Here is a 23,649-nt window from a genome sequence, read left to right on the forward strand (position 1 = left end):
GCCCCAGCCAAGGTCCTACAGGCTGCTGGCAGCGGGCCGCCCCCGCCCGCCCGCCCGGCCCCGGCCGGAGCCGCCTCCACCTGCGGGGCCCGGCCCGGCCCGGCTGCCCCCGCACAGCCCCGGCCTCCCCGGGCAGCCCGAGCGGGCGGGCGGCCAAGCGGGCCCGTCCTCCTCCCCCCGGCTGCCGAGGCACTGGCCACGCTCCGATGTCGGGGGCCGAGACCCCGGCAGCCCGGGACTAAGCGCTTCGTCTTCCCCCGAGGGGCAAAAGCTACCGTGAAGTCAGCCCCCGAATCTGATGCAAAGCAGCTTCCAAAACCACAACCATCCTGTGTCTCATCTGCAAGCAACTCTCACTGTACAGCTGCAAATCTGCTCGCACACCGAGTAGGTCTTTAATCATGCTGCCCTCTACAATATTTTTAGGTTTCCTACTGTAATCTGGCGAATATGTCTCGTACGACAGTTTTGCTCTCGTTCTCCCTCTGAGCTTCGAGCTGCTAAGCAGGAACGCCAAAATCCTCTACCTTTGCACTACGGCTTCCACTGATGTTCCAAGCTTTCGTCGAGTCCGCTAAGAGCAGCACGTAGAGAAAGGGCTCTGATCCCTGCCACTGAAGTTAAAAATATGCTCCAGTGAACTAAACATAACCGATGAAGAGTTTGTTCAAATATGTTGCACTGGAAACTTTTCCAATCTGTTTGGGTTTCTCACCAGCTCGGGAAGGCGGCTCCTCGATGGTTAGGAACAGAGTGCCCTCTGCTGAACGCAGGCTGCAGAGCCCGGCACGGACAGGGCTGCGGCTCCGGCCGGGAGCAGAGCGGAGCCTCGCTGGTTCCTCACAGAGACAGCAGCGCTGCCCGAGCCGCTGCAGCTCACGGGCTGCTCTGTGCCAGGTGTGCCCTGAGGCGAGCTGCTCTTCCCACTCTACAGCAATGGGCTGTGTAACAGGCAAGAGTGCTGCTAAGGACCCGACCTTCTATTTTTCTAATACGGCTCAGCTGAAAGTGTATGAGCTTCCTGTAAAGCCTGGCTTTCCATCCATTTCAGTTGCCACAGTTACTTGAGCAGTCCTTTAACTGTGATATCAGCTATTGTTAACTACCTACAAGTATATTAACTACTAACCCTGCAATTGTTATCTTCCAAAATTATGCAGGCAGCATATACTTCAGACTTGATCACAGGTGATTTTAAAGCCAGAATTTAGTCATTAGATCATCTAACATAGAAAGTGCAGTTTCCTTTGCAAAAACCATGGAGATGAAGCAAACGCTCAAGACCTGCTATCTTCTTAGGAATGTACCCAGCTGGCACCATCCTTACTTAGAATATCTTTTCTCTTGTAATTAATATATGCAAGTGTTATAAACATTTGTCCATCTGCAATAAATTTAAGTGTAGAAAAATTGTGTACTAGAAAATAGTAGATTAGCTAGATTAGCTCACATCAGATTCATCAACTCGAGCGAGGCTGCTGTTCACACACATATGTAATTCCTCATGTAATCCTGGTCCCAGGTTAGAGAGCCTATGTCTGAATTTTTACAACACATAAGAAACTGGAGATAAGCACCCACAAGCATTAGCCCCCAGGGAGATTTCAGAAAGCAGCATTACAGTAAACAACACAACTAACTCGTGGTACCTACCTTGGAAAGTAGAGATCAGGAAGGTCTTACCCCAACAGCTGAAATGACTGAAGTGTTGTTAATTCCATTCTCCCCCATAATCCATGTGTCTCATTATGTTACACTGAAATCATCCTTTTTGCAAGGAAGATGAGCACCCAGAAAATAACAGTATTTGGAGCATAGAAGTAGCCTTAGCCTAATACTAGAAACAGTACAGGGTTTTGGACAGCACTTTCCTATGTGAAAACAGGGCATTTTCCTATGTGAATCTCATTCTAATTGAATGCTGACTTCAATCTTTTCTATCCAATTTAATTTTTTTCACCTCAGCCTCACTACACACTCCTGTAACTTTACTCTTATCTCCAAACTTCCAGGGAATCTGGAAGCTTTGAAATTTTGACTCCTGTTGGAGGTCTTCATAACCTCTTCTGCTGAGCCAAGCAAGAACTGAATGCAACTCAGGTATCCAGGCAAGATGTGATTGAAAAGAAGCACTTCAAAATTCACAGCACCTGCAGCTCCACAGCAGACTCCTTAACACACACCCTAAAGTTAAAAGAGCCACAAATTTAAAGGTTCTTGTTGCCTGGTTTTCAAACCTGGAGAAGTTTGTCAGCAACTCTGCAAAAACTAATTAACCACTCGAGTTTAAATGAAAACTTTTTTTTTTTTTTAAGGAAATGTTTGACTTCCTTTTTGCTTACTCTGTCTTGTCTGTATGGATTAAAAACTCCTTAAGGCAGAATTTCTGTTCTTTGCCTGTTACATTATGTTTTTACACACCTGATCCAGTGTCAAGTGCTTTAGGTATTACCTTAGGAGCAGTTTTTACCACAGTTTTTAATTCCAATTTGTGCCACATTAGCCCAGCAGCATCAGTATAAGATTTTTGAATAATAAACTATAGCAATGCTTTCAACACTCACTTCAGATTGTATTTGTTTCTTGCTTTTAGCAAGGCTTTTTTTATTTCAGATGTGATTTGTTTTTGCTGGTCTCTAAAACATGCATAATTTAAATTACATGGAAAATGACAACTCTAAAGCCTTTACTGTTCATAAAGTTGTGAAATAATGGGTGTTTGCATTTATTTCATTGAACACAACAGCAATGTCATCCATCTGTACAGCTGGCATGGGCTCTCATGAGGAAGAGGGTTGGAAGTATGATGGTATAATCTTTAGTTTTACACAGACTTAAGACATGTGTCCTCACTATCAATAATAACCATGAAGTATTCTGTAATTTCTTGATTTATATTCAATTGTAACTGAAAATTTCAACTTTCACAGTACAGGCAAGTGTACAGTACTCAGCAGTACAGGCAGAAGTGGCAGTGAAAAAAGATTCTGCAAGATACAGCTGCCAAAGGGCCAAACTGAAAAAAAATAAATCTCTGGTCTGGCAACCAAAAAGCCTATGTTAAATCACATGATAACCACCAAATTTCACTCCTTGGACATTAATAGAAAACCTTACTATTGAAAAGAGAAACCCAACATTTCTCTCTTTATCTTTGTCCTGAAATGCAGGTACACATACCTCTTCAACAGATTCCACTTATATGTAATTATTTCCCCAAAACAAGTTCAAGTAAGGAAATCTGATGATCATGGAGGCCATTCTTTCATCACAAGTCTTTGCTACTCAAGAGAAAATATGTTTGGCTAAACTACAAATTTAAAATCCATTGAAACAGTGCAGAACAATATTTGGCTCATAAATCAGCATTCTGAATAACTTATAGCAAAATTGGAAGTATCCTGCAGAGGCCCCATGCAGAAACTGCATTTTGGTTCAATGTCTCAACATTATCAGTAATAGAGCTGCACCTGATTGATTAATGAAAGCAAAATGTTAAATTTTTCTGTAACTAGAGTAATGAGAACCCTGACACAGTCTAATCAGTTCTCTGGCCCTGCATTGTATGTGCACAGGGTGCTTGTTTACCCTGAAATAACAAGCCCTCCAGGGCAGAGAGCAATCACACACGGTCACCCTTCACAAGTATGTTATACCCTATAAAGAGTAAAGCCTCCCTGAGTATAAAGGTGCAAAGTTCAGCCACAGCACCCTGTCTTTTATTTCTTGGTGTTATGGAACCCATTGCATTCCATGTAGATCCTTGCCCTGGGCTTTGGAAACAGCTCCATCAATCTAGTAAGTGGAAAAAAATCCTCGAGGCTAACAGAAAGAAAAGCTACTTATGCATAGATATAAACATTATAGAAGTACCATCTCCCTCTTGGTTTGTGTTCAAATGACGCTAGAAGTAACCAAAACAATATATTCAAATGGCCATTAGTTCAAGTATTTTAATAAATACTTGCTCTTTCTTGTCTTTCAAATTCCTTTTGGTGCTTAAACAAAACAACTTGTGGTTCATTTGCATATTTATGATCTGATACAGTAGGAGCAAACTAACACATCTTCAAATGGCACAAACTTTTTGTCCTAGTTCACAGCCTTAATTAAAATGTTAGAATCAACATTTTTAAATAAACTTATAATACACTTACACAATCATTTTGTGGGTTTTCAAAATATATTTTCAAAAGGATTTAGGTGATTATGTTGGGCATAATTAGAAAATATGAATTTGTATAGATAAAGGTTGAATGCAGATAAGGCAAAATTAAAAACTTATTGCAGAGGTAAAATATTTTATCTACATATAACTGTGTGTTAAAAGATATTCTTTCTAGCTTGCAAAATGACATAACCCTGTGAGACTATGGATATGGCATACTGAACCCTGAACTTGTCTGCCATTTTCTTCTCATGCACCAGTGACAATGACCTGTTTTCTTCATTCTGTGATGGCCCTTACCTCTGTGATTGTGAAAAACTAAATGTTATTGAGTGCTATGTGGAAGAGGCAATATTTGGTGAATAAACAAGGGCTCTGAGGAAATCAATTACATTGCAAGTCATGAGCAACAGACAAAGGTCAGCAGGACCTGCCCTCACTGTAATGGCTCACTGGGGAAGAGCAAGAGCAAAGCAGGTGGCCTGGGGGCCACAAGATGGCTTGTGCAGGTGACTACACAAACATCCACCACGATGCACACCAGTGTGGAAATGGAAGAGAACATAAGCAAGGAGCAAACAGGGAGAAGGAATAGAAAAAATAAAAGGTTGGAAGAAACACAGATACATCATTGAGATGAATTCTAGTGGCACACAGAGTGAGGCTGTGGAAAGAGAAGATGAATGCACACTTTATTGTGCACCTTCACACAGCGAGCTGGGTGCTGGGCACAGCAGCACCAATCCAGGCTAGGAGTAGCAACCCCTTCTGTGTTTGTAGCCAAGAGCTGAGATTGGGCACTGGCAGTAGGAAACCAGCACAGCCTAAGCAAGGATCTTGCCCAGCGTCACCTACAGGCTATTATCAAGTGTATTTTCTACATTTCATATTCTACCAAAAAAAATCTATTGTTTACTTTTGCATGAGGTAAGGCCACAAATAAATTTTTCCCCTGTTCCCAGCTTATAGAATGCTGTTGTTCCAAAGCAGACAAAAGCTACTCTAAGCCAACTGACTTGTCCTGCTTAATTTAACCAGGCCAATAGAGGCATAGGCTGGAGTACTGCAGAGGGGGAGCAGTACTTGTGCAGTGATGTGCCCTGCAAAGGCCTTTCCCATCTCCATGTACCACCACCAATGACACAGAAACTGCCCTTTAACCTTTCTGGTGGGTGATCTCTAATTTTATCATGGAAAAGTACTACTACTTTTCTACTCTGGCACCGTGGCAGCCACTAGCAGAACTCAATTTGTCCTCATTAGCTCTGGTCACATATGAGTCACTAATAGCTCTCTGTAAACAGAATGCTTAGGAAGGTATTTATCAATACACTCCAATACCTCAGGATAATATCATTTGAAACAGTATTACTGCTATATTTGGTAGGTCCTTAAAGTACTATACTGCCCAGTGATATCTTGATTTGCTTCCAGTGGGTGTTTAGGAAAAGACCCTCATGACTTTCAGAGCAGAATAATATCCAGAGAAAAACACTAGAATGCTACACAATTTTCCATTGTTTATGATGATTCTGCATCTATGCCTATATTTGTCAGCATAATATTGTCACAATAGTCAAGCCTGACTGCTTACTATGTACAGCCCCAATTACATTTAACCCTTGAAAAGTAGATATGAATTCAAGCATTTTGTATTGGGTCACAAAAATTGAATTTTAAAAAGAGATAGTACAATCAAGAAACTTCACCTTACCAAAGTGTGTAGCAGTCATGGCTCTAAAATACCGTCATCCAAGGAGTGGCAAAGTCCAGCTGCTTCCCAAGGGACAGAGAGCCCAGTGGGTGGGCAGGCTGCAGGGCAGGAGCCACTGTCCCACTGCTCCTAGGTGAGGTACACAGGAGGCTAGAGGGGACAGTCAGGGTGCAGAGAGCACAGGCAAAGTTCAGTAACCAGGCTGGTACAAACCAAACCAGACAGTCAGTACATAGCCCACCACTGCCCACAGCTCAGCAGAGCAACAAAGAGCTCAAAAGAGAGGTTGAGGGCCAGGCCAGAGCTTAAATGGAGCTCCTGCAGCCCTGAGCAGCAGCGTGGGCAGAAGCATCAGCTGAGGCTGGGCAAGGTCCTGATGGCTGTTAGTGCCCTGGGAGCCCTGACTAAGTTTTGGGACCAATACAGACACATTGCTTACACCTGGCTGGAGTCAGTTAGAAGATACTTATGGAAAAAGTTTAGATTATTTTTTTTTTCCTGCATTTTATTGTATTACTTCATTGCTGTATTCTTTTTTTCCACCTAATTTCACCAACTCAAGATCAAGGACTTAGGAAGATACTTGAAAAAAAAATCCACAAGGTTTTTTATTCCAACTTTGTGGCATCTGCTAATACCATTTAAATCTCCCATATCTACATTTTACTGTAAAAGTACTACTTGTAGAATAATTTTTAATGTGATTTAGTCTGGAATATGTACCTTTTCCCACATTCCCACCCCCCCCACACACATCTCTTAATCCTGGAACATTCCTAATATCTTTATACATGAAACAGTAGGAAAGGATGGCACAGGCTTATCTCTGCAGGAATTCCTCAGCTATATTTGTGGTCTAAGCAATACAGACTATCAAAGAAGATAAATGTCACAAAGAGAAGAATCAGCAACAGACTTCCATTATGCTTTTCTTAAGTTGCCTCCTTCTGTTCTCACACAGGGAGTGTAGGTAAAGAATACAAAAGATAAAACTAGCTCGGACTATTTTTGAACTATTTCTTTCAGCTGTTTTTGTTTGCATTATTACAAAGCCTTGGCAGACAAGAAGAAGTATTCTTAGAATAGCAGATTTCTTGCTTTGTCCTGCATCTGTTCCAAAACCGTACAATGTATTTGAACAGCTGGCCAGTAACATGCAATGATCAAGCATGGCAATGACACACAATCACAGTGTTCTTTGTAGATGACCGAGGTTTCAAAGCTGAAATAAACCCTCAGATGTACACATCTTTCAGGTCTTAGAGGTACATGTTCAGATTTAAACCATGCTTTTTATTTTTCTTGAATTGAGCTTTCTATTGGCACACGAAGGACAAACAAGTACTCATATCAAAATAAAATGCTGGAACAGCTCTGCAGGAAAGAATTTCCTGGTGGTGGTGCTCGGACAAGAACCAGAGTAGCTTAGTCTGGCTCTGTGTCACTCCCATGCTGCATATAGCTTTAGAATTTGAAATTATGTTTTGGGTTTTCATAAAATTGTGTAAAGATGCTCAGAAAAAAAATCTTTGTTGTGGATTCACACCTTAGTCTGTAACTTTGTATCCAGAGGTATAAATGACTAAATTCTAAACTCCAGAGCTACACTCTCGGAACAAACTATGTTGTTCTCCTATGTTACCTGCCTGTCCACCTATAAAGAGGAGCTCGAATTTATGCCTACAGTCTTCATCACAATCCATCTTTACATTTAATGAACTCTAAGAGGATGCCAAGATTATTTTTCTCTGTAGAAAATAGCAGCTTAAGACAAGATCTTAATTGGCATTTCTTCTAATGCTACAACACTGTAATTTACAGTTATAGTAATGTTCAGAGATTTTTATGCTCATACTGAGTGAGTTTCCTACAGTAGCTGCTCAAAAATGGAAGTAAAAAAAAAGATAAATTAATTAGCTGGTGGAGAAAACTGACAATTATCACTCTTCTCATCACTACTCAAGAAGTGCTGAAGCAAACTTCTTACTAAACACTGATTTTTTTTTAAATGTAATTAGTGTAAGGCTTTAAAGACTGCTTCATACATTTGTCTTCATGCAGGTTCTCTTTCTACCTCCGTTCTTCCTTTTGCTCACACATCAGATTTTAACCAGAGTACTATATAAGTGGGATGGCTGATAGGAAAGCTAAAAACGCCCACAAAGAGCAGAACAAAACCGGTTATTTTCATCAGCTGAATAATTTGCAAAAAAAACCCAAAAAAATCCCAGACACAACAGCCTGACGCAGCAGCATGCTGGAGAGCGAGCATCACTGCAGCTGTCATGCATCTTCCTAAAGCTGCGATTTTGGTTTCGCCCCGACCCCTTGTACCGGCCTGTGAGAACGCAGGGCTGCGGTAGGTTTTTCCTTCCCCGCCTTCTCCAGGCAGCATCATTGGACTAATAAGATGCAGCAGGGCATCTTAAGATAAAGCAGAGAGGGGGGGAAAAAAAAAAAAAAAAAAAAAAAAAGTGTTCTGTCCAGGGCTCGGCCGGGCCGGCCGCGAGGCGCAGCCCGAGCCCTTTAAGCTGCCCACCGTGGGCGCTGGCCGGCGGCAGCTGGAGGCTATTTATACTGGGCGGCGGCGGGCGCTGGGTGTCCTGCGCGGGGCGGGCCCGGCGCGGCGGGGCCCGCAGCGGAGCTGCCATGGCCACGGCGCTGCCCCCCGCGCCGGCCGGCGGGAGCCGCTCCGCCAGCCGCGCCGCCGAGTCCCCGCTGAGCCCCGCGCGGCTGAGCCGGCTGCAGGAGAAGGAGGAGCTGCGGCAGCTCAATGACCGCCTGGCCGCCTACATCGAGCGGGTGCGGGCGCTGGAGGCCGACAAGTCGGCGCTGCAGCAGCGGCTGAGCGAGCACCAGGCGGGCAGCGACCGGGAGCTGGGCTGCCTGCGGCTCCGCTACGAGGCGGAGCTGGCCGATGCCCGCCGGGCGCTGGACGACATCGCCATCGAGCGGGCCACGCTGCAGGTGGAGCTGGGCAAGATTGGCGAGGAGCACCGGCAGCTGCACGTCAGGTCGGTGCTCCGGCCCCGAGCAGGCCTCCCTGCCCGGCGACACCCCGGGGAGCCGCCTCTTCGGGGCTCCTGCAGGGCGAGGGGAAGGGGATGCTTCTGGCAGGAGCCCTTGGGTTGTGGGAGGAGTGTGCGGTGATGCTTTATGTCCAGGTCGTGCAGGCATGATAACCCCGAAGGTGTTGCCCTCTGGGGTTAGGAGACGTCTGGATGCCGAAGGTGTGCTGGAGCGATGTTACCGAGTACCTCTGATGCTATGGGGTCACATCAGCACCTGCCTGATGGGCATGGGGCTCCTGCCAAATGTGGGGGGCTGGGTGCCCTTCTGGGCTATGAATACATGGCTGTATGGGTTTGGGCACCACACCTGTGTTTACAAACACTCAGGATGCTGGCAAGTATCTGGAAAGTTATGGAGAATGTTTGTATGGAGTCAGAGTGCATCTTTTTTTGGCTGTTTAGTTCAGACTTTGCCCAGAGGGGAATACAGAGAGAAGATAGTTCTGAGAGCAGTATGACTTACCTGGTCCAGGCTGGTACTGCTCAAAAGTTTTTGTAGTTGCTTTTAAGTTTGAGAAGAGCTGCCTGCTGTTTTAGCTTGACTTTCTTGTAAGATGTGTATCCTGAGGCTGGAGTCATCATATTATCTAGGCTCACCAAGCCTGAGCAGAGGCACTGTAAGTGCTGTCCCATCCTCCAGAAAAAGGAAGAGATGTGCGAACAAGTGCCGAATCCCAGCAAGCTTCCTCTATAGAAATACAGAGCCTGCTAGTACTGTTTTGTACCCCTATATCAGTTATAGACTTGTAATAATTTGGATGTCCACAGGCCCCTTACATCTTGTTATAAACCTGTATCAGAGCAAATTTAGGCACCAGCTTCTTTTAGTGCCTGGAGGAAGTATTGCCCCTTCATAGACTCAGTAGGACTCAAGTAGCTGTTCTAGTTGGGAATAAAACATGTTTTTACTGTAAGCTTCTGTTTTCAGCTGCATAATTGTTGGGCTTGTCTCTGTCATGCTGGGTTTTGGCTCATGATATGTTTCATAAATCTAACCAGCCACTTGAGTGGACAGTGAGGAGAGGGGTATTGCCTGTTCTAAGACTTTTCTGCTGCTCTTTGTGTTTGCATAACTCTGGCTTTGTTTGTAAAGCTTTAGACTTGGCAGATATGCAATCCTCTAGACTGTTGGATTGGGGTTTTTTTTCCTTTACAGTAACTAGGTCTTAGAAGTGGTTAAATTTACAGCCTATGAGAAATGATACGTGGTACATATTGGTTTCTGAAAGGACTAGACTGAAGTCCTAATATTCATGTGTGTTGTATCTGGGCTGCCTAACTGCAAATGTCTCAGATAACTTGGAACAAACTTTGAGGGTATCGTGTCCTTAGATATATACACACCCTTTAAATAACCTGGTGTCTGTTTAACTCTTATAGAATGAAATGTCACCAGATAATTTCCCAACAGCATTAACTATTGGCTCTTAATAATAACTGAATAAGAGACTTAAGGTTTTTGACAACAATAAACTGCATTTGGCTTTTTCTTAAAACAATGGTGACTGGAAGCAGGCCAAAGATGTTTGAGGAGGAGAAGTTGTAGATAAGCATATTGGTTGAATTCACAGCCTCAGGAAGGTCAAAGCAACTGCACTAACACAGCTGAGAAAGACAAGACCAGTTCCTTTCTGCATCCTAGTGTGGATGTGCATTTTGCTCCTGAATGTGCCACACACAGTGTAGCAGCTGAGGTTGTAAGAATGGATCTTGTATGTGCTGCTGACATCCTCTGGCCTTGACAAACAGGAGTCTGTTTCAAACATACCTGAAATCTTTTGGTAAAGTTATTTAAATTCTCCAGATCAAGCCTATGTGACATCCTGATTTACAAGGAACATGACTGGCAGTGCCTCAAAGTTTTTGCTTGTAATTGATAGCCTGTAGGCCACACTTAGCTCTGGGATGGTTGGTATATGGAATGTTGCAGAGTACTGTAACTGTCACTGCTTGCTCCATAGGGGTGTAAAGTGGTGTTCTGAACCCCAAACTTGGATTAAAAGGGTAGTAAATGCTCTTGTGGAAGTCAGACTTGTTACATTGTTGTTCTTAAAGATGAAATGTCTCATTACAGCCTTCTTTGAAAATAACATTTTTCAGGAAAGAATCCAGGAAACCTGAGCCTGTCTGTCAGATGCTTACATTGGAAAGTGAACTGTTAAAACAGATACTAATGGAATTTCAGTTTTGCACACACTCTGATTGCGGAATGAAATTTTTATTACTGTAGGATGAAACAGTCAATATTACATAGTGTTATTGACATAATTAATATCATATGTAATATAGTAAATGGTAGCAGAGACCCCAAAAGGAAGGTAAATAATTAGTACCTAGAAAAAAAAAAAAAAGAAACCACAAACACTAAAACTACAGTGCATTATCTTGTTTTTCACTGTTAGCAGAGCTATGTTTCTCTTAGAGTCTGAGTAAAGAGTAAATAACTTCTAGCACAACACATTCAACAAATGCCTCTGAAGAGTAGGGCTGGAAAAGGCCTTGAGAGAGCACCTGACGTTGCCCCGTGCCCCAGGCCTGTGCTGGAACCAGCCATAGCTGCATCTCTTCCAGCAGATTTGTGTAACCCTTATTTTAAATTCCAGATGATGGAGATTCCAGAATATCCCCCCCTAGGCAGTGTGCTTCAGTGGTGAACTGTCAGTTTCCTCTCCCTAACATCTAACCCAGGTATTCCTCCCTGCAATTTAAGCTTCCTGTCTTTTCCACAATAGACATGGAAAACACATTCCGTAACTCTATGCAGCAGTCCTTCACGTATTTAAAAATGCTTCTGTCTCTTGTCACTTTTCGCTTCTCTAGACTAAACAACCCTTTGTATTTTCCAGTCTTTCCTTGCAGTTCAAGCTTTCTAGAGTTGATCAATCCTGCAGAATTACTTTGGACTCTTGCCAACTGGTCTCAGTTGTCCACTGGAAAACTCATTGTATGAGTTGACACAACTTTGCCACTTGGCAGAACTGATGTGGCCAAAATAGAGAACTTCCTTTACTCTTTGTAATCTCAAATATGTGTTTTGAGCAGGGATTCTGACTCTGGATAGTGGGCAGGCAACTGCAAGGACATTAAAAGTTGGAGCAGTCTGGGGAATTATCACAGTGTTCTTTCCTGACAGGAACTCGTTGTGGGCTCTTCTCGCACTTCTCCACTGTGGGGCCAATGGCAACTGAAGAGTGTTGGCCATCCAGGTGGTACCTGCGGTTCCACTGCCCCGCTGTTGGTCTGGGGATGGTCTCGTCTCAGAGAGCAGAGCTCCCCTCACCCTGTACCTCCACGGCGGCGGGAGGGAGGGAGGGGAGGGAGTCGCTCGCGGCTGAGGGGCTGCAGGAGGCAAAGCCGCAGCGGGGCAGCTCTCCGGGCTGGCCGCTGCCCGCCGGGGGACAAAGCTCCTGTGTGCTGCGGACAGGACATCCCGGGGCACGGGGAGGAGGAGCGGCACTGCCGGCAGCCCCAGCCGGGCTCCGCCCCGTCAGGGACCGGCGCGGCGGCCCCGGCTGCCCTCACGGCCCTGCCCGGCCAGGCCCGGCCTGCCGGGGCCCGGGGCCCGGCTGCCCTCAGGCGCTTCCTGCGGGGCTGGGGCCGCCTCTGCTGCGGGGGTGGCCGTGAAGGATCGGCCGGCCCCGGTCGCTGAGCGTGCCCGGCCCTCCCCGTGCAGCCGGGGGCCTGTGCCGTCCCTTCCCTCTCCCGTTGGGAATGCCCTGGAAAATAGCTGGCTTCCGCATGGGCTTCGCACTGAACGAGCTGGAAAATGGGTCAGGAATCTCTCTGGTATAACAAATGATGCTTGTCGGAGGGCCCTGTCTGGTTTGTTTTGTGCTCTCACCGTGAGCCTGACAAACCTCTCCTGTGTTGAACCGCAGACCCTCTCTGAAGGGAAACGCATTGAGAACAAACTCTCCCTCACTAGCTGCACTTAACAGCGTAAAACTCTCCCTTGTAGGAATTCCAAAAAAGAAAGTGATTTAAACCTGGCCCAGGCTCGTGTGAGAGACCTCGATGCCCAGCTAAATGCAAAGGAAGCTGATTTAGCAACAGCCCTGAATGAGAACCGGACTTTGGAGAATGAGCTCCGTGAATTAAAGGATCAAGTACTCAGTGTAAGGCTTGCTATTGGAAGCTGAACTTTGCTTTTTGCTCCTGGAGTTTTTTGCTTGATTTCTCTCAATTAGTTATTGATATTTAAAAGCAGAGAAAGCCTTGTAACAGTGACAGGTAGACAAAGATTTCCACAACCTTGCTGACAGCAAATGCTGCTGATGGTGGTTTCCTTAAAACTTCTACCTGTTGTAGGTACCTTTAATTCTATTACCATAGGATGTAATGTTTCTTGTTCTAAAGTCAAAGCAGGATGAAATGTACTGCTGTAGTCCCTGTAGCATTCTCTAACATATCAGGGAAGTGTATAATACTGAAAGTGTATATTAGTTTGTCAACATAGACTGTATTTGGAAGATTAAGTGTCAAAAAAAATATATTAGAAGTTTGGAATAATTACAGTTTTAAAGGGAAGGAATATATATGGATAGTACAACTGATTCATCAGAAGTCTACTTTGAGGAGTCCAATAGAGGTGGTAGGATTAAGGGCTGTTCTATATTTGCCTTGTGGGAAATCTGGTACATAACAATTAAATAGGATTCAATCTGTTGCTGATATTTTGATCCCATGACATAAGAAGTTACACAGAGTAACCTACTTCACTCAACCAGTGTGTTTTGATTACTGTAATTAAGTTGAATGACCTGTAACAAATGGGCTACCTAATTTGAAAAAATACCTCTTAATTTTGATAACCCTGTTGTCTGTCTTTTCTAGCTGAATCTGTCACTGGAGGATACTAAAAAGCATCTCCACAGCGAAATGTTGAGGAGGGTGGACCTAGAAAACCATATGAAAACTTTGCAGGAAGAAATGACGTTCCAGAAGCGCCTTCATGAAGATGTATGTTTTAGCTTATTAACAAGACATCTTTTTAGGTGTCCATGATCCCTGGATGCACTTAAAGCCCATCTTAACATTGCTATTATCTCTAAAAAGGTAACTAGTAACCTATGGCAGCCCATCAGCTCGTAACATCCACCTAACTAGGAAGGCTCAAGAAAGTACCCAACCTCATGTTAACTGGGATAGTACCAATAGGTATCTGGGATATGAGAAATTTCTTAGGCTGCTCTTCTAAAGATAACTGAAATCCAAATATATTACTTTGTGTAAGTGATAGTGCATATATTAGTTACTGTTAAATGATTCCAGATGTTTACTTGAAGCCTAAAGTAAGTGAAGAAGTTAAATCTCCTTTAAGCAGCTTGTTTTCCCAACTTCCTTAACACTTTTCAGAGGTGTCTGGTAACCTTTGTGAGAGAAGTCAATACATACAACTAAATGAATAGTTTACATATGAATGTAAACCAGCTTCCTTCTCACTGGTAGAAATCTCAAAGTGTATGGCTTGATAGAGAATTCTAATTTTTCTATCCAACTGCTATTACTTTTTGAATAAAGCAAGAATAGGTGAAGTAACAGTGCTTGAAGAAACTGAATGGTATATGCATGTGTTCTAAGTTTAAAAAAAAAACTATCTAGTTCAAAGAATCAGTCTTACAAATTATCTACTACATTTATTAGTTTAAGCAATATTGGCAGTGAGGTGGAAAAACAATAGTGAGGCAGCAAGGTGGATGTACCAGATTTAATGGATTAGTAAGATATGCATAAAGATGAATTACTGTGTACTCAATGATAAATCTGCTTCAACAGGGAAGGACTTGTGAAGCTGGTACACTAAATCCAGTTTCAAACTGTATTGGCTTGTTTATTCTGAGAAATTTCTCCTCCTAGGAGCTCAAAGAGACAAAAAGAGTCCATGAAAGCAGGATAGCAGAAGTAGAATCTGGTCGTCAAAGGGAATTTGAGAGTAAGCTCTCAGATGCTCTGCAGGGCCTCAGAAAACAACATGAAGAACAAATTCAAGGTTACAAAGAGGAGATGGAGCGAACATTCAGTGCAAAGGTGAGTTTGTAGCAGATGCCAGTAAAACAAAACTGAAGTTCTCTGCACCTTGACATAATTAAGGTCACAGTGGCATAGACGGCGGACGGATGGAGCCTTGCATTCACTGCAGAGCTTCCTGGCATAAGTTAAGGAATTTCAAAGCAGTGTCAAACTTGACAGTAGGATTCTGCAGACTTTTGATCCCAAACAAAACTGGTTCAAGCATAAATACAGGGAGTGATTAAGAGAAGTTGATCATATTTCAGACTTCTGACAAATTCAGGACCAAGATGTGTTAAGTTTGTATTAAGTAATTTCAGTCTTGAATAAAACTTAACTTTTCCTACACACCAACTTGCATGCCAACTCAGGGAATTCTTTTGGATGACTGTGTTGCTGTTTCCACTGAAAATTCTGTAAGTGCCTCTTGAAGGAGCACTTTATCCTTTCTTGGGACATTTCAAAATTGAAGTATTTGTAGAGCGATTCAATGCTGCTTGTAAAGATGCAGGAACTCTTTAATAGACCTTTTGGAGAAGAGTGATAATAATTTGATTTGTACACTCAATATCCTGCAGCTCTATGCTTTGACAAGCAGCTTTTAAACATATTCTCCATTGGTCTTCTGGAGAATCAATTTACTTAATATCCATACACAGTCCTCATACATTACTAACTGAAATATCCTAATCCAGAAATTTTCACTACCTGATTATTGCTGACTTTTTCGGAAAAAAAAAAAGTCCAACTTGTGTAAACCTCCCTGGAGAGCAATACAGAACATTCTGACCTGGACTTTATTGGTATCTGCACACTTCAGCAAAAGATAACTACTTCCAGGTGTAAAAGGTGAAAATTACTTGGTTTTCCTTCCTCCTTTATAATACATGCTAATGTGCAACTCAGAACTAACAGTGACTTATCCACAGGTGGAGAATGCCCAGCTAGATGCAGCAAGAAACATTGAGTTTGCCAATGCTGCTCGGGAGGAGCTGATGGAAACACAGAAGAGAGTTGATACTCTGGTATCTCAAGTTAATCAATATCAAAGCCAGGTTCTGTCTTTATTTTTATAACCTTATAATTAATTTACTCTTAATTCAAAATATTGGCCTCTTCCCTCTAATCTTCACTTACAGTTTGATTTATTTATTCCTCCCCCCCCGAATTTTAGAATGTTGCTTTGGAGAGCAGAATAAAGGAGCTACAGAATTTGCTGGATTATGATCGTGATCTCCATCGAAGGCGTATGGCTGAAAAGGAGGAAGAAATGGCACAAGCTCAGAAGCAGGCACAAGCACAGCTAGAAGAGTATGAGCATCTCTTAGATGTGAAGCTGGCTCTAGACTTGGAAATAAATGCATACAGAAAGATGCTGGAAGGCGAGGAACAGAGGTAGGCTATGACAAGACCTTCATTATGAGAACTCGCTTCATTCAAGACCTCCAACTTTATCCTTCAGAATGTGGGGGGACAAGAAACAAACACTGAGCATGTCATTAATATAGTAATTCAGTTACTGAAGCATCATCTTCTGTAAATGTTATTTATATCCCATATCTACCATATGGTATAATAAGATGAAGTAGCTTCATAAATCCAGCTGATAAAACTCAAAGGTCCATTAAGCATTCCTCAACTCTCTCAAAGCTTTGTGCTACATCTTAAAGAGCATTCAAGTTCCAAGAATGAAGCTGGGAACTTGGATCAACTCCTGTCTATGCAGATGTGGTATCTTGCATGTATGGTGAGAACATGAACTCTCAGTACATGCTAAGAAGGGTCAAAAACTTAAAGTTACTTTCACTAAAGATTGTGTCTGTTGAGACTTTAAGGGAATATTTAGTGCAGTTGTGAATCTTCTTATCAATATAAGCTTGCTCTGAACTCTGAGGCTGTCTTCCAAACTTAACAAACCACTTAGCTACTCTTTTGGCAAAAAAGGTAAAATTTTGTATTCAAGACCCCATGGAAAGCTTGGATATAGGAAGCTGTTAGGCTTGGATGTAGTGGGAGGGTAGGCATGAGAAGAAACAAAGCACATCAGATACTCAGGTGAATGTTATCTGACTCTCTCCTAGGCTAAAGCTGTCACCCAGTCCATCTTCACACAGCACAGCAACTCAAGCAGCAAGTCAGGGGCGACGATTCCTGCATGGGAAGAAAAGGAAGCTCAAAGAAACCAAAAAGAGAGAGCATAGTGCTGCATTTAAGACTATTCAGCATGTTTCAGCTACTGGAAATATATCTATTGAAGAGATCGATGCAGATGGGAAATTTGTCAGGCTTAAAAACCACTCTGCTGAGGTACTTGCATTTTCAAGACTGCATTGGGGATGGCTTTAGTTTAGTGACAGACTAGACACTGACCTTTTGGTACTGCAGGTGCTCTGTTCCCAGGGATGTCTGGAGGTGCTTTTGGGTGGAGGTGCAGGGGGTTCTATTATGCAGAAATTGAACACCTTCAGCAGTTTGTCATCAGATTCAGGCTAGCACTACCAGAATTACAACTTACCCTTGATGAACTAAATAGGGAGCTCTAGTAAATTGGATAATGATGGCTTTGTGTTAGTCAAAAATACTTAAAACACCTAAAAAGGTTGAATAGAGTTGGTGATATCTAATCTATGCAGAGGGTTTATCTGGCCAATTACCTAATTCTTCCACTAGTTTAGTTTGCAAATCCAGAACTATTAGAATTCATCATAAGGATGTCAAAACATATGGATTGTAGTTTAGCCATTTCAGCCTGAAATACAGAATGACCTGTGAAGTTTTAAGGTGTTTATATGTATAGTTGGTAGGTGGCCATGGCAAACTTTATTTATCAGAATCTCCCTGGTAAAGAGTACCATGACCCTCCAATTAATGGAAGGTAAGAGAATAGGTGTGGCTTGACTACGATTAATCCTAAAGTATAGGGAGAAAACATAGGGAGATTTTATTGGAAATGCGGCTGCTTCCTCAAAATTGTCAAGATACCTGGATGCTACATGGGTGGGATTAAAACTGGCCCATGAGTCTGGAAAGAATCTTGTATTTGTATTATATAGTGTTGCTCTGTAATGCTGAGAGAAATTTCTTGTCCCACAGGATCAACCTCTACATGGCTGGGTGTTGAGGCGACGTATTGGAAGTGTGGCAGATGTTACTTACAAGTTTCCTTCACGGTTCACTCTTCAGGCAGGCCAAGAAGTTACAGTAGGTATTGGGTTTGTGAAACTTCCTCAGAGCTCTGTTCTTATGTTAGGTGTCAGTAGAGATTCCTGTAATATGGAAAACTAAATAGATACTCCAAGTGTCTAAAGAAAAGCTTTTATGTGGAGATAGGTATGGGGAAAATCCTTAAAGCAACCTGATCTGAAATGCTAATTACATTTCCTTTAAAGCTTGGACTGATCTTGGATAATCCCAGACTGGAGTGTTCTCTAATTGTAAACAGAATTGTTGCATTCTAGGTTTTTCTTAGGGTTTCCCATACACCTGTGATTTGATAAAAGTTGTGTAGAGACTCACACTCTTACTCAAGTCTTTAGTCTATTCCAGGTTAGCAATGCTGAACTCATTATTTGTAGTACTAAGCAACATACTAGTTCTAAAATCATACTCCAAGTACATGTAGATGATGATCAGAGTGAACTCTATACTTGCTGCTCCAAACTGTGGAGGAGTTTGTTCAAGATCTGAGTGATCCCAGGTGAGAGGCTCTTGCACACACAAGTTGCTGCCCTGAGCATGTCTGTGACTGTGGCTTGGCTCTGTGACTCAGATGTTCTGTATGGCCAAGCAGGGCTACCTCTACATTGGACAGAAGCTGTTGATAGCCTTTTCTGTTTTACAGTCTTCAGCTGGGAAAAGCTTTACCACCATTCTTGGTAGTCCTGAAAAGAACTAACTTGTCAGGGATTACATGGTTCAGTTTCTCCTACTGGTTGTCTTTGGCATTAAAATAGTTATATAATTATTATGTTAGACTGAATTGTAATCTAACTACAGAAAAAGATTCTTCAGAAGCTCACTGTAAATCTGTTGCAGATCTGGGGTGCCGCTGCTGGTGTAAGCCCAGGTCCTAGTGATCTGGTCTGGAAGTCTCAGAAGTCTTGGGGAACTGGCGATAATATTGGTGTTACACTCATCACAGATGATGGTGAGGTAAGTGAAACAATAAAACACTTCTATACTGTCCTAATGCTAAATTTTTCTGTGTTTAATTCCTGAGGGGTCCTAATGGCAATTCAATTGTATTCTAGGAACTCGCAGAGAGGAAGATAATGCTTGTACCCAGAGAAGAAAGTGAGCATGATGATGATTACGAAGAAATAACTGGAAGTGAAGCAGAGTTTGCATCTCAGGTAAGCTGCCTGAAGTTTAAATACATGCTGTCAGCAGTCATTCAATGGCCACTTCTTTTCCTTAATAAATGAAAATACTGCTTCAAGTACTCTTCACATCCCGCAACTCTTAATGTTTTTCTTGATGTCAGACCAAAAGAAGAAGAAAAAAGAAATGTTGTTTGGTTTCATGATAGTGGTTCCTGTGAGCATCCTTAAGCAGGTGAGATGGTGAGAATCATGCTTGTCACCTCATAGAAAACTTGCTTCATCAGTAGTGCTGCAGTCTCTTGTCCCACGTAGGATGTAGCTTGCATGGCTTCGCATCAGAAATGCAACTAAAGTTTTGCTTATTCTCTGAGTATTATCAAACAGTAGCATTAATTATTTAATATCTTATTACTGACACACTGGAAATGCAACCTTTAATGTCCGTTTCATCTAAATATCTCACTGTGAGTTAAAGGTGTTATCCCAGAACAGAATGCAAACACTAACTACATCTCTGGGATGAAATGGCTTTACACTCCAGTGTCCCTGGCTTGCTTTTAAGATGATTGCAATGTGAACTTAAGGTCAATATACTTAAAAACTTTTGGCTACAAACTTGCATGGTGTAATACCCTGTGCAAGACTATCCAGCCCCTTCAAATGGCTTTTGACTGACCATAATACAAGTCTGAACTGATGCAGTTTGGATGCTCCTACTGTACTTTGATATGCTATTAGCTATCTTTAATTGCTGATGTAGTCTAAACCAACTAATAAGGGCTTTAAGTTGGTCCTAACCAAACAATTATAGACTGTACTTGACTCAAGTTGGTTTGTATCTTGACCTGAAATGGTACTATAGTACAAACTCCAAAGCCTGAGAGCAAGGGGATGCTTAGCTAAAAACTCTGTCCTTCCTGCTGACAAATGTTCAGCTACCACAGCTCTTCCATAAACTGATGCTACACAGTTACAAGGAGGAGTCACATCTTACTGAACTAGGTTAAAGCCCCCACCACCCTTTCCTAGATATTTTCGTAATGTATCTGTCTGAAAACTAACTTAAAAGTACCTTAGAGAACTGTCTTTCTGGAAAAAAAATGTATCTAAACTGCCTGCGGGTTTTTTAATTTATTGTCCTTTCAAACAGAAAATCTGGATAAATATCTGTTACTACAATACCATGTGGCTTAAAGGATGTTTATCAGTCTCCTGACTTGCATGCACATTCTTGTAATATTTTCAGTCTCATTTAGGATGGTGAGACCCCATTAAACAGGCTATTGAGAAGGTCTATAATGCTGTTCTGCCCTTTGGGCTCTTAGTGATACAAGCTTCTTTTCATGCTCAGAGTAGGGCCTCTCCTCAAGGGTGGCTTCTTTTTATTTTAAAAGGCATTTTTTGAGTTCACTTATGACTTCTTTAATAATCAGTGATGGAAAGCAAAAGTAACTTTTTTCCTTACACTTCTAATCTGTTTTATCAGCAACTTCACAATACAGTTGTGTGCCATTTATGGTAAGAGTCAGTTCTCATACTTTCAATCAAATTTTAATGTCATTCCTGTTTGCTGAATTCCTATCAAACTTTTGACATTAGTACCTATATGCTTCTGCTGCCTTGGTAGTACTGAAATGGCTGCTTAGTAAACGGAAGTTAATTTATTGCATGCAGTAAAATAATGGGAAGAATGCAGGCTGTGCTTTAAAGGAAGGCAGTGTTTCCACATTTTGCTTCTGCTTTTACCATCCTAATGAGAGCAGCACGTATCTGCATGCCACTTGGGTCCTGATGCTTGGGAAGTGAGATAGTGGTGGGCAGTCTGACAGCCTTCCATTAATGAAGGCACAGGCTCATCATGTATTGCATGAACTTAGACTTGTGTAGGTTCATGTACTGCCTCTTGAAAATCTGCTTTGCTTTATTAATAAGTAACTAAACCTACAAAGTGCTAAAAACCCTTCCTGCCTATATGAGGATCAAGTAGGTAACCAGCAAGAAATAATAAGTTTGTACACATGCTAATTAACCTAATGTTTTCATGTTCTCTCTTTGCAGCAAAATGAAGATCCCAGCTGTTCTGTCATGTAACATGGACAACCATCTGAAAACACCTCTCAGTGCTAGGTGACATAGACTGTATGTGTGTTGGTATCTTCTGTAATATCTGAAATTTGGAATTCACATATTCCATCTGATGTCTTTGTGAGAAGCATTGTCCATAACATGATGGAATTTCCTACCTTCTGATACTGGACCCTGGCCTTGGATTCACTGATACACAAAGAGCAGTAGAATACAAGCTCCATGTGAAGTTATTTTTTATTTTTACTTTTACACAAGGATCTGGTTTCTCTGACCTGCTGAAACAGAGGAGGGTACAGAGTTTACAAAGCTTCTAAACATGTGCCCTAACAGGATGTTAAACACTTGACAATGAACATGAGGCTTCCTCAGCTTTCTCAGTATTCTGATAGGGTATTCTGCAAAGGTAATTTCTCTTTCCAGCCTGAGTGGGAAACATGGGACTGATCACACCCTTGCACCTTGAGCAAGTCTGAACTAAAACACTGTCCAGAAGAGTGATGAGTGTCTGAAATGTTTCCTGCTCAGCTCCTGATGCAGAAATACATACTACAGGGTCTGGATCACTTCCTAGAGTGAAACACTTTAGAATTAAAAGCAAATTGTAAAAAATATTCAAAAGTAAAGTTATAAAGTATAAAGGTATTAAATGTACTGTTTCTGTAGCCCAGCAGCTGGAAGTCCCTGTTTCAGTATTGTATATTCCTAGATACAGGGTATCACAGCACAGCTGTGCCAGCCTTAACTTGGAAAAATGTATCCTAGAAATGTGAAAAAACATCTCATTCTGACAGAGCAGGTACTGAGACCAGTGCTGCTAGCACTGTTGGATTGGTCCAAACAGCTTTCTAAGGGGCTAGAGAGAAAAATATGCAAAGTCAAAAATCAGAACTAGAAAGCCCCAACTGCAGTGAAAAACATCAAACTCCTTGCTCTGGGAGCCCTTATGTGCTAAATGTCCATGCAGGCTGCAGCTGTGTCTAATGGGACTGCTGGGGAAAACTGTTTATGGGCCAGTGTGCAGCTCCCTGTCACTCTGGTAGCTCTGTGCTCCATGGAAAGCCTGGTCTGTAACCCCTGGGAGGGGACAGTCAGCCTCGGGGCCACTGCAGTCACTCTGTCTCTCCAAACTGCTCCCCTGCTGGCCCTGGAGGAAAGAAAGGGCTTTGAGCCCCTGAAGTGAACTTCCACCTGAGAGCAGGAGGGGAGCAGCTGAGCCTGCAGCTTTCTCTCAATGCTGGAATAGTGTTTTGATTGTCTCTTAACTTGCCAAAGTGTTCAGTTCCAAATTCAAGACCTGCTTTGTGTTAGGATGCAGGTGTTAAGGTGAGGTTTTCCTTATGCTAGCTTAAACTCTTGCATTATTTAAAAATTCTAATTTTGAGACATCAAGAGTAGATGCTGGTTTAAGACTTGGATTTTAGCAGATCCAAATTCTTGTTCCACCTCAAACAATATAAATAGCTGCTGCTCTAACTTTGCTGTATTTATCTTCATTTCTTAAAACTTTTTTAACTATTAAAGGTATTTTTCATGTATATAAAAGCAGTCATGGATTTAAGTATTTGTAGATTAAATAATAAAGGTCTGTCTGTTCACATATTTCTGTTGAGTGAGTCAAAATACTGTGAAGTAGTAAAATTGGTAATCTTAGAGACTGTAGAGTGAAGAAATGTTCAGCAATGCACTCTGCACTCCTGTTTATCACTTGCTGCAACTGATCTGCTGTGTGCTTAAGAGGAATCTTCAGTAGCAAGCTTGGCCGTAAAGAATTCAGTTCTCATCTATTTGTCTTATATAGAGAACAATTGGAAAAAGGCTACATGTTCCTCCAGGGCTGCTCACTTTGTTTGGTCACTACTCCATTACTAAGCAAAGCAGAGATGGTAAACAGAAAAACAGTGATTCTATCTTCATTTGGATACGTACTTCCGATGGCAGAATTCTTCCTTAATTTTGGAGCTTTTCTAGTATTTTTTTAGCTATTATAAGTCTTTCCATCACTGCCTATTCTTCCCTTTCTCTTCCTTTCCATCCCTTTCAACTAAATATAAGAAATAGAAATGTACTAACTTCATTTGTGTGCAGCAGGCACCAGTGCCTTTCTCTCACCCCTTTCTCTCACTGGAATCCCATACAAACCCTATGGAACTAGGAGCAGTTTATACTTAATTCCAAGGAATTTCCCTCTTCTGCTAGAAAAAGATGTTAACAGACATAAATGCTAAACTATCAATAAAAAAAAGGCAAGATTATTAAAATTACAGTGCAGAAGGTCTC

The 23,649-nt window shown here is 42.2% G+C and overlaps 1 protein-coding gene across 5 annotated transcripts; it reads left to right on the forward strand.

Moving 5' to 3' along the window:
- The first annotated feature begins 8,456 nt into the window (after positions 1 to 8,456).
- Positions 8,457 to 22,972, forward strand: LOC131582998 (lamin-L(III)-like). Of its 5 annotated transcripts, XR_009278423.1 has the most exons (13): positions 8,458 to 8,896; positions 12,912 to 13,068; positions 13,787 to 13,912; positions 14,810 to 14,980; positions 15,892 to 16,017; positions 16,137 to 16,357; positions 17,044 to 17,269; positions 18,056 to 18,163; positions 18,998 to 19,114; positions 19,213 to 19,314; positions 19,446 to 19,516; positions 20,771 to 20,802; positions 21,343 to 22,972. XR_009278423.1 is itself a non-coding variant. In XM_058846713.1 (12 exons), the coding sequence occupies exons 1-11, from the start codon at positions 8,532 to 8,534 to the stop codon at positions 19,485 to 19,487; spliced, it is 1,761 nt and encodes a 586-aa protein (XP_058702696.1). In that variant the 5' UTR covers positions 8,458 to 8,531; the 3' UTR covers positions 19,488 to 19,516; positions 21,343 to 22,972. The 5 variants fall into 5 exon arrangements, 4 of the variants coding, with proteins under 4 accessions (XP_058702697.1, XP_058702695.1, XP_058702696.1 ...); XM_058846713.1 differs by lacking the exon at positions 20,771 to 20,802; XM_058846715.1 differs by lacking the exons at positions 8,458 to 8,896; positions 20,771 to 20,802 and adding an exon at positions 12,452 to 12,723.
- Positions 22,973 to 23,649: the final 677 nt, after the last annotated feature.

This window comes from Poecile atricapillus, chromosome 11 (genome assembly GCF_030490865.1).
Source record: "Poecile atricapillus isolate bPoeAtr1 chromosome 11, bPoeAtr1.hap1, whole genome shotgun sequence".
NCBI classification, from domain to species: Eukaryota; Metazoa; Chordata; class Aves; order Passeriformes; family Paridae; genus Poecile; species Poecile atricapillus.

What these genes read in the sequence shown, in the direction of transcription:
- LOC131582998 (XM_058846712.1), top strand. Translation starts at nt 8,532, where the DNA reads ATGGCCACGGCGCTGCCCCCCGCGCCGGCCGGCGGGAGCCGCTCCGCC. An exon ending in TTAATCAATATCAAAGCCAG is followed by an intron (nt 16,018 to 16,136) that starts GTTCTGTCTTTA and finishes CCCGAATTTTAG; the next exon opens with AATGTTGCTTTGGAGAGCAG. An exon ending in TTAAAAACCACTCTGCTGAG is followed by an intron (nt 17,270 to 18,055) that starts GTACTTGCATTT and finishes CTTGTCCCACAG; the next exon opens with GATCAACCTCTACATGGCTG.